General features: G+C 42.3%; 1 protein-coding gene across 1 annotated transcript in view; it reads left to right on the plus strand.

Annotated features, from left to right (window-relative positions):
- The window catches only part of LOC104389300 (cell surface glycoprotein CD200 receptor 1-B-like), a 33,094-nt gene extending 22,472 nt beyond the window's left edge, over window positions 1-10,622 (plus strand). The window contains exons 5-8 of the mRNA XM_009998269.1: window positions 8,645-8,711; window positions 8,811-8,914; window positions 8,968-9,053; window positions 10,555-10,622. Coding sequence (XP_009996571.1) covers window positions 8,645-8,711; window positions 8,811-8,914; window positions 8,968-9,053; window positions 10,555-10,622 — 325 coding nt within the window. The remainder of the gene's footprint in view (window positions 1-8,644; window positions 8,712-8,810; window positions 8,915-8,967; window positions 9,054-10,554) is intronic.
- Window positions 10,623-10,949: the final 327 nt, after the last annotated feature.

Below are 10,949 nucleotides of genomic sequence, written 5' to 3' on the forward strand. Positions count from 1 at the left end.
ACAAGAAATGGTATAAATTTGTCCTTTAATCTGTAGTAGATAGAACTTATTTCAAAAGCATGGTGCTAATGAAGCACCACTAGGTAGTCAGTGGTGGCAAGTGCCCCGTATCTGTGGCTGCATTCAACTGACATGAGGTGTATTCATAGTCCCTACCTGCCTTTTGCTCCCCAGTAGTTACTAATACACATGGGTACTTTCACAGACTGGCCAGCCTGCTGCCCCTCCACATACCTTTGGCTGTATCCCTGTGAAGCCTGTGCCCAGCCTAAGCAAACTAATTATCTACAAACATTGCCATCTCATACCAATCCCTCTTCCCAGCTCTTCTAATACATACAAATGGGACCTACCTTGCTTTCTCCTGACTAAAAATCAGCTCTGGGCACTGTGTCCAGAACTTCTTTTCATTTCAGCTGGCAATTAGAAGCCTGTGCAGAGCAAATTAACATCCCCACCTTGTTCCTGGTGGAGAATTATCCATATAAAGCTGCATCACTGTAACCTGTAGATATAAATCCAAGGACAGATACCATGACTCAGTATCCTTATGGTCAGAGCTTGAATACATTGGTAGAAATTGTTACCACTGCTGCACCTATTCTGTGACTAGTTAGAAGATTCTACTTTCAAAGGCACTTTCTAACCTGCCATTAATGCACCTGAGCAGCTCCTTCTGGTCACCTGAGTAACTACTTCTGAGTAGACCTGGTACATGCTCGGAGCTCCCCCAGGCTTTGTAGTTTTGCTTCTGATTACACTACATTTTTCAGAGATAAATAGTAAACTAAACTAAAACAGGCATATGGAATAGGACTGGTACCAGTTCCCAAGCCTGAGAAGAACGTGCCAGGTGTCCACCATTTCTGTCCCATTCTTCATGTTCTCTCAAAGTACCTGGGAGGCCTCTTTGGACACAGGCTCAGAACTCCACTCCTGCTAATGCCTGAGCATCTCTTGACTGGAAAAAAACATCAACAATACAAATGTGAAAAGGCTTCTATTTTTAGCAGTCTGCAGAAGGGTTGGGAAAGTACTGCATAATTTTAGCATTTTCAATGCTAAAGGAATAATATAATTTCTTCCACTAGCTCAGAATAAGAAAACTTTATCTGATATGAAACACAGACAAGAAGATACTCCTACCCCATTTGAGCTCTCCTATGGGGTTTATCAGCCACAAATCAACCTTGTCAGAAGAAGCAAGGCAACAAAGGTACAGGAAGCCCAGCTCTGCAAAGACAGAGGATGGAAGCTCTCCAGCTTCAGGGACCCAATCTGCCAGAATAATGGGGAGTCACGGCGCAGTGGTGAAGAGAGAGCAATGACTGGTTGCTGAAGATGTACTGGCATGACAGGAACCTGTCACAAGCAAGACTGTGTGGAAGACCCATCTGAGACACAGACAAGAGAAGGGGTGAATACTGAGTGCAAAAACTGGTGGTTCCATGTGGGAGGAGATCACAGGTGCAATGGGTGGGTCAGGCTGCTCTTTGAAGCACAGCACGGTTACACTCCAGGGTCAGGGCTCTGTGCCCAGCCTGTTCCTTTCTAACTTTGTCACAGTCTTAGCCGGACACTGAGACCACATCAGAGACCAGTCAAAATCCCAGGTCTTCAAATGAGGTGCGGGAAACAGATATTGTCAAAGCCAGTTAAGTTAGGGTCTGATTGCTTCCTGAAATGGCATGTAGGCCAAATGTCCATCCTAATTGACCAGGGAATATCAGTAGCACTCACAGTGCAGAACCACTCTTCCGAAGATAAATGCTCCAGGATAACTGGATGATACAACAGAAAGAGCTGTCCAAAGACCCAGGTCCTTTGGAATTTAACTATCATCATGCTGGCACGAGGACAACAGACTAATAATTATGCCATACCTATTCAAGAAATGACATTAGGTGAAAATCATACAGTGGTACATGTGTTCTCCTGAAGCTGCACAGAAAGCAGACCTTCAAAAACACTTTAAACCCCTTCCCACCAATCCCACTCCTTGCAACTGTAGAACAAATAAAATATTTTTATTTGGATTGAATGAAGTATTTAGTTTCAACCTAAAATGTGTTTTTGAAAGAGGGCAGCAGCATCTGGTTTGACCACAAAGTGGAGATGAAAAGCAAAGCAGGTTTTTGTAATCCACTGAAGTCAAATGCACGTTATCCCAACTGCCTGGTCTTATGCAGGGGACAGTGAGAAAAATAAAAACACAGTGTTTTGAAACAGCTGGGAAAGAGATTAAAAAGTATGTCGCTTCATTGTGAATTCTAGCAAAACCCGTGGGATAGAATGGAGTAAAAGGAACATTTTTCTCCTCTAGAAAAAAAAAGTAACACCCATCGCTACAGTACCTGAAAAGTAGGGTGGAATGTAAGAGATACAGTGGGAGAACCATGCATCAGACTTTTCTGGAGCTATACTAGAGATGCTTTTAGATTCTGCCCATCTTAATTAAACAAATTATAACAACTATTTTATGAGTAACACATTTATCACAACTGTGATGGATTAGACTTGGCTAAGAACCAAATGCTCAACCCAACTGCTCACTTACTACCTGCACCCTCAGCAGTAGAGAGAGAGAAAATAGGCAGAACAGGAATGAGGAAACTCAAGTCAAGATAAAAACAAGCAGAGTGCTCATCAATTACCCTCATGGGCAAACCAGATTTGACTTGGAGAAAATGAATTTATTACCAATTAAAATAAGCAATTAGTTAGTGGTTTGGGTAGTGGGAAACAAGAAGACAAACATTAAAACAATTTCCTCTCCCCTTTTCTATGCTCAACTTCATTCCCAAATCCTCTCCCCTCCCCAGAGGCACAGGGGGGGATGTGGGGTCACAGTCAGTAAAAAGCAGTTCCTCTCTGGTGCTTCTTCCTCCTCACACCTTTTCTCTGCTTTACACAGGTCCTTCATGGTCTGCAGTGAAATATCTACTTTGGTACCATGCAGCACCTCTCCTTCTCCTCTTCTGATGTTGGTGTTTCCCTTGCTGTTTCCCACTCCTCTGGTTTCCTATGTGGTGTTTTCTAGCTTTTCTTAAATATATTTTGACAAAGGAACCACCAGCCTTGCTGGTGGGATCAGCTGTATTTACAGTGGGTCCACTACCCCAATTCCAAAATTTGCCACATATACCCAGTACGTAAAGGCAAGGAAGAATCCCCATTGTGGAGAACTGAACTGCTAAATCTTTTTCAACTGGGTCTTTTAAATTTAAATTATGTCTTTTTTTTCTGAAAGTTAGTGGCACAAGAGTTGATCATACTAAAAGTAAATGCAGCACATTAGTTACCTAAATAATATGGAATATTTTCAAAACTCCCAAATTTCTGGCTGACAACCTAATCTGGAGATAATAATGTCAGTGTGATCCGAGTCACAACATTGACCCTTTGGTAGAAAGGCCGTCTGTCATGGAAAAACATTTTCTCTGGGAAATAACATACATGCAGCTGGGATCAAGACAACAGACCCTTTTCTTCCATTTAAGATTCTAGAGGTTGCTGAAGCTTTTGTCAGCACACTTTGGAAAGAGTCACACAGCAAGGAGATAAGGAAAAGCATGGGACAAGATCCACAGACTACATCCTCATTCAAATTTTTGTGGCCTTGAGGAAATTGTTAATTTTGTATTATTTTTCAGCTTAGTCTCCTTTCCCCAGTATAACTATCTTTCTTTCACTGGAAGAATCAAGAATAGTGCAGAATTAAAGCCTAAAACTTACGACCCACAACTTCCTTTGATCACCTGCAGACTGGGTTCATCACTGCTTTACCATTCACTAAAGTGTTTAAGATTGATTCAGGGAGAAGTGAATAGATATGAATAAAGTGTATTTCAAATTTCATGTGTATCCTGTTCTTCATCTCAGTAGAGGTACTACTAATACTCATTCTCTGGTGTGAGATAACCCAGGAGTCCAGTACAGTACTATTTCTAAGAAGGCAGGTAGTCTCTACCTGAAAGAAACAAGGCGTGAGAGTCATCACTGCCTACAGTAGTTTGTTCCAATACTTAGTCATACTCACTGTTAAAAATATATGCTTGATTTGTAGTTGGAATTTGACTGGCTGTAGCTTGGTGACTGTTGGGCCTTTCTCACTCAGTGAAAAAGTCCTTTACCACCTGCACTTTTTCCCTGAGCTCGTATTTGCATGTGGTAATCAGATTACATTTCCATCTCTCATATTTCCATTTACTTGTTTATATGCTATTATAGGCCATCTAACCAAAGGATAAGAGGTTTCCAAAAGGGATTTCTTGATATGATTGAGCATACAAATGTGTTCAAATCAAGATAACCTGCCAGTCTATTTCACATAGGGTGCTTGAAACCTTGAGGCAAAATTTCTCTTGAACTAATGAATTTGTCTCCATTTAGCTTGAAAAGTTTGACCTTTTCAGGACAAGCTATATCACTGAATGCTCTTGGTCTACTTGATGGTGCTGAACCTAGAAAGAAAGCTTTCTTTCCCATTTCTAGTGCCACCGCTCAACAATATTCCACAAAGCTGCACTTGACACTGTTGGGAAACCCCATACCCCACTTGTGAGAGCAGATCACTGAGACAATGGGGAAGAGTTAGTAAGATGTCTGCTTCCACCTCCTGTCCCCTGAAGTTCCAATAACCTCTGTCCAAACTGTTTAATACAGAAGTGATTTAACATGGATTCCTAAATGGTTTTTTGTTTTATGAAAATTTGTCTTTGTGGTAAGCTGACCCTCACAGTGAAGACTGGCTGTGCTAATAAACCAAAGGAACTGAGAGAATTTTCCTCTCTGGTGTCCAAAGGTAAGATGCTGAAAGTGATAACTTTAAACGGCAAACTTGAGGTTTAGCTAATTCTCTGTGGAAGTGCAGCTGTCTTTGGGGAGCCCTTTTGGTGTAGATGCAGAAAACAACAATGAATGTAGCAGATATTTCTACATGACCTTCCTGCATGTAAATGGTCCATGATCAACTGAAATAATCTGTAGACAGTACCAGCAGCAACACACACACCCACATTTCAGCATTTTAAGGAATCAGAGAAGTTAAATGTCTTCCTATGGTTCAAGCAGCTCCTTAGCAAGTACTGATTTCTGTGCAACCTCCTGACCAAAGAAAAGAGGAGCTGACTCCCAGTGCTTTGGACCTCTGGCACAGAGGGAAGCTAGGAGTCATCTGGATGCTCCCGCTTCTTTCCTCTTGCCAAACACTTGTCTCAGTTCATCCGGTCCTCTGAGTCACTTCCTCCACACTTTTCAGTCATCTGCTCTCAGTGCACTTCTCTAAGCAAGCCCAGTCTTCTTTGCACAATCTGGAGCAGGTTTCAAGGGAAGCCTTGGTGGGGGGCAGGCTAGAATATAACCACAACATAATTATAAGGTCAATCTCCTAGGTGCTGTGGCCTGTGCAGGAGTTCTGGGCAGGAACTAAATTGCATTTTAGTGATCTTATTTCTGATTTCAAGAGAGCCACCACCCTCTCGTCTCATACCAGCAGGAACTGTGTGCCTTCTGGCTATGACATTGGTCCCAGAACTAGCTTCCAGAAGGCTGATAGGTCATTACATTGCACTGGGTGGAATAATTCATCTCTATGGGACAGCAGTTAATTGCATGAACAAGTTGCTGTGCCCTAGCTAGGTGCAATGCCATGCTGACTTGACTATACCACTTCTATTTCTGAAGCTAGCTCAAAGCCAGCGCGGGGAGCTCTGCACTGTCAGCAACTGCACAGCATGAATGTGGCCTGCAAAAGCTACTGAGACAGGAAACGAAGAAGAGATGGGAAGCAGAAGCTCAGACTAGGCTGCAGAGAGGTGTGTAGTACATTTAGCCCCTACACTCAGCACCCCTGGAAGTTCTTCAAAACACGAGTCATATTTTATTTACCTACATGTCTACAAAGGGTGCACAACATCTCTGAATTCCAAGTCAGGTCCTCCAATTTCCATCCTGATATTTACTGCAAGCTTACCTGAACGGAGAGACTCTGGGAATGTGTGCTTTACCTCAGCTTTGCCTACCCTCCAGTACTTGTTTAAAATAAACCATATTCTCATCAGGACTTTCAGGTGTGTGGGTGTTTCCAGGAATAAACAACACCCAACCACAGAACAACCAGGAAGCAGCTTTACAAGCATACTGTGTCACTTCACTGCCACGAAGTGTATGTATTTTGTCTGCCTGTCTCATTATGCCATCCTGCTGGGGTACTTGCCCTGCCATGGGACAACGTGCTAAGGAATGACCACTGCACACTGCTTTTCATGGCATGCTGAAAGCCAGAGGCGAAATTACAGAGCCAGCAATTGCAACCATTAGACAGTCACATTTTGGACAGACCTGTCATGCATATTGCAGGTAGACTGGATGAACTCTGTTAGAGTTTAGAACTGGAATAGTCAGAGGAACAACCAGTCAGAATAAAGTGCATCTGCAACGTATTTATAGGAGTTTGGCATCTGCCCACACAAGAAGTGATGCTATTCCATACGTTTTCTTTCTCTTTCACATACCTCCACATGCAAAATTAATGTATTGTGTTACAGAGTATGTAAATAAATCTTACAAAACTATTTTTCCTTCATTACAAACTTAACAAGTTCTAGGAACCATGGCAGGTCATAAAAAGGAGGAAAACTCACTGACAAATGTGACAGACACTGCCATCTCTGAAAGAATTAAAGTGGTTTTAATGCCCTGTACATCAGACAAGGCCATTGCATAATGTGTCTTAATTTAACTTCCTTGCCAAATTGCCAGACCAAACCATTGTATTAATTTCTGGGGCTAGCACTTACTCAGCAAGTAAAGCAGATCTGTTAGTACACAGAGAATCATGGTGCTTTTCCAGAACCATTCCCATCTTTGGAGATAATTTGATTTTCTCATTTACATGCAGCCTGTTGAGCTATCTGTATGGTCCCAAGATTTTGGATCCTCAGCTGATATGATAGAAAGAGACAGGAGGGAGAAAGTCATGGTAGCTCCATGAGAAGTCAACAGAGCTGGGCCATGTTAAAAGTTTATACCAGCTGAGGTGCCAGCACTCTGATATTCATGTCACCATTGGAAATGAACTTCCAGGAAAGAATTTCATTTCTATCATGCACCTTGATAACTAAAATCCAGCTTTACCACTCCTGCACTACTTGTTGAATGAGTGATTAGCATGGAATCTGCTGTCAGCAGGGACTTTAAGGCTGTGTGAAACCACTTCAAACAGAGCAGATCACACACTGTGCCTTTGTCAAATAATATCTGATGACATTATGATATTTAACATACAATGGGTCTGCAATAACCCACACTGAAAACCACAGGCAGAGCCCAGATCTGGGCTCTTAGAACACGGAAGACAGGGAAAGTTCAGTCTTCAGGAAGGCTGTGATAGCACCGCATACCACCTAAAACAGAAAGTGCATGAGTTTCCTCTGCCACTGTGTGGAAACTTACTTACACAAAGAATTTCTTTAATTGCTCTTTGTTGGCAATGTCTACAACCTCAGCTATGTCTCAGGCTTCAGCTATGATAATCAATTTATCCTTCTCTTTCTCCTTTCCATCAAATGCACACTACATTTCTGACTGATGCAGCCAGCAAACCAGACAACTTTCCTCCCTATACCTGCATTATTTCTCCATCTACATAATTCTCTGTCCCACTCTGGTCTTTCTCAGAGTCAATTCCTGTGTCATGGGATCCTGACTCTCGATTTCTAACTGGTAGAACAGGCTCCAGTGAATAAGAAATGCTAGTAACTTCCTCTGGAAAATCTGTTTTCAGTCATGTCCTGCCACAGACTTCTCAAATATCACTTCCCAGGTTCTGTTGCCTGTAGCAGGTACCTCCTAGACTCAGTCCGCCTCAGATTTCTACATGTTTTCACGACCCTATCGATGTGATCAACAAGACAGCAACTATATCTTCACCAGATAACAAGAGAGAAATCCAAGCTTTCCTAGGCCTCTTGGAATTTTGGAGAATGTATATTACAGGTTATAGTCAGCTTGTGAGACCTCTCTGACGAGTAATCTGAAAGAAGAACCATTTTGAGTGGGGCCTTGAGCAACAATAAGCCTTTGAGCAGATCAAACAGGAGATGACTCATGTGGTAGCTCTTGGGCCTGTCTGGGCAGCACCAGCTGTGCAAAACGTACTCTTGACTGCAGCTGGGGAGTATGGTCTCACCTGGAGCCTCTGGCAGAAAACATCAGGTTGACCACTAGTGTTTTAGAGCCAGGAGAGTATTGAGGATAAGAAGTCCACTGCACCTCAACTGGAAAAGAGATATCAGCAGCATATGAGGGGGATTCAAGCTGCTTCAGAAGTTGTTGGTAGAAGCATATCTTCCCTTGGCACTGTGATTGCCCATGCTACACTGAATGTCCAAAGGAAACATCCCCTCTACATATCACACAACCAGCACTACATGGAGTAAGTGAGTAGCATTGATCATGCAGTGGGTTCAGCCAGGGAAGCATAACTGCCCAGGAAGCCTGGAAGACATCATGGACTGGCCAGAAGGCAGAGATTTGTGCCTTAGGTGGTGGCTTGTGCCCAAGAAGCACCACCATATATAATGAGTTATCAGAAGATGAAAGGCATTATAGTCTGTTAACTGATGGATTTTTCATGTTGTAGGAAGCCATCAGAAGTGGAAAGCTGCTGTATAGAGTCCTACACAGCACTGAAGCTGCAGAAGGAGAAGGTGAGTCAAGTCAGTTTGCAGAAATGAAAGCCATCCAGTCAGCCCTACAGATCACTGAATGGTTAGAGTGGCCAGTACTCTATACTGACACATGCACAGTGGCTAATGCCCTACGGAAGTGGCTACAGCAGTGGAAGACCAGTTAGCAGCACAGAGATAAACCCATCTGGGCTGCTCTACTGTGGCAAGACATCACTGCCCAGGTAGAAAATGTTACTCTAAAGGTGCATAATGTAGATGCTCTCATGCCCTAAAGCTGTGCTACTGAGGAACATCAAAACAATGAAAAGGTAGACAAGGCTGTCAAAATTGAAGTAGCTCAGGTGGACCTGGACTGGGAGTGTAAGAGTGAGCTATTCGTAGCTCAATGGGCCTATGAAACATCGGGATATCTAGGGAGAGATGCAACATACAGATCTGCTTGTGATTGAGGGATGGACCTGACCGTGGAGGTCATCACACAGGTCAATCATGAATGTGGAATGTGCTACAATTAAGTGAGCCACACAAGTCCCCCTAGAATAGAAGGCGGTAGCTGGGTTTTCAATCTGGTGAGGATGGTACTGGACCACTGCCAAGAACATGCCAAGGCAAGCCCTATGTACTCACCCTGATGGAAGGAACTACCAGTTGGCTAGAAATGTACCCTGGAAACTATGTCACTTCCTGAACGACCATCTTGTTTTACCCATGACAGTAACTGCTGAGTGATCTCTCAGTCTTTATCTCAACACATGATCTTTAATTGCATTTTTCTCCCCCTATCCAATTGAGGAGGGGGAATAATTAGGCAGTTTGGTGGGCACATGGCAATCAGCCAAGGTCAATCCACCACACCTTGTCATATGAACGTCTCACTTGACGTCTCCTAGAAACTCTGGCTTCAACCAGAAAGTTGCTCCCAAAACATCTTAATGACATCTTAAATAGTATTTACTTACCAAAAGAATTCAACTGTATAACTTCTGTTTTGGAATGAATTCCTATAGAAATTGCAGAGAGCCACCATTGTGACAGCTTACAGTAGGACTTTTCTTATTTAGAAGATCATTCACTCTGTTCCAAAGTCTCCTTTATCCTATAGAATCTTTTCATTTTTTCACACTCATGCAGCAATCATCTATCCAATGTGCCACATGTCTGCACTTTTACACCACCATAGTTTCCTCTTGTCTTTGCATCAAATTTGAGCACTATATCTTTTGCATTTGAGGCCTCATACTGCTTACACGGTGCCTACTTCTCTCTCCAGCCTTGTGTCTCAATCTCTGCTCACATTAACACCTCATCTTGCTCTCTGTGCCTTTGTCTGAAATATAGCTATGATATCTGTTTACAAGCATCACTAATTCCTACATCAACAGTAAATACTCAGAAAATTAACCAGAATGTTACTGTGATTAGCACACCAGAAACCTTAGAACAATGTGGAGGAGTGTTAAAATGTTACATTAAATTTAAAATATCAAGTGGGGAAAAATATACAGAGCTCCCTCCCACATGAAAGTGTAGTCTGTCAGATAAACCAGGGAGAAAGATGATTCAGCTGTCTTACCTGGTGTTCTTTATGTGATCATTATCAGTCGTTTTTACTTATTTACACAGAACCTTAATCCACATTCTTTTGTTCCAGTAAAAATAAATGCAGACCATTTTTGAACAGCAGTCTGATCAAACAAAATTGCCAGAACATCAGACAAGAGTCGACAGCACAGCTTGCAGATGTTCAAACATGGTGTGCAGTCCTAGCTTCTGAGCATTTCAATTTCCTGCCAGCTTGAATCTGTTTTCTGTCTTCACCTCTTATGGCTCTGCCCTCAGTGCTAATTTTTCTGTCTTGCAGCTTTCAACGACATCTCAGGCCTTTTATCTACTTCTGGGCCACAGAACTGTGCTGGGGAAGTGCTGTAGCTTAAGAGAGGAAAAGAAACTCTGAATCTGAAATTAGTGTATCAGTAAGGAAGTGGGGAGACAGGTATAGTAGCATTATAAAAAGAACAATAACACAACAACAGTGTTGTGAAAAAAAAAAGAAAAAGAAAAAATAAGTTTTTCAGTGAAAGATGTGGGCTGGATTCAATTTCTGTGTTATTTCTGTTGAAAAGTATGTAAAACAAATTTTTCTCTCCCCTCAAAACTCTGTCTGGAAGCCTTGCTCAAGATGAGAACTATGCTGCCGAAGGGAGAAATAATTTAAAATGTCACTCACAGAGAAGACTTGAGATTGCTTCGTTTTTT

The sequence above is a fragment of the Chaetura pelagica genome, unplaced genomic scaffold (genome assembly GCF_000747805.2).
Source record: "Chaetura pelagica isolate M959 unplaced genomic scaffold, ChaPel_1.0 scaffold65, whole genome shotgun sequence".
Classification (NCBI taxonomy): domain Eukaryota; kingdom Metazoa; phylum Chordata; class Aves; order Apodiformes; family Apodidae; genus Chaetura; species Chaetura pelagica.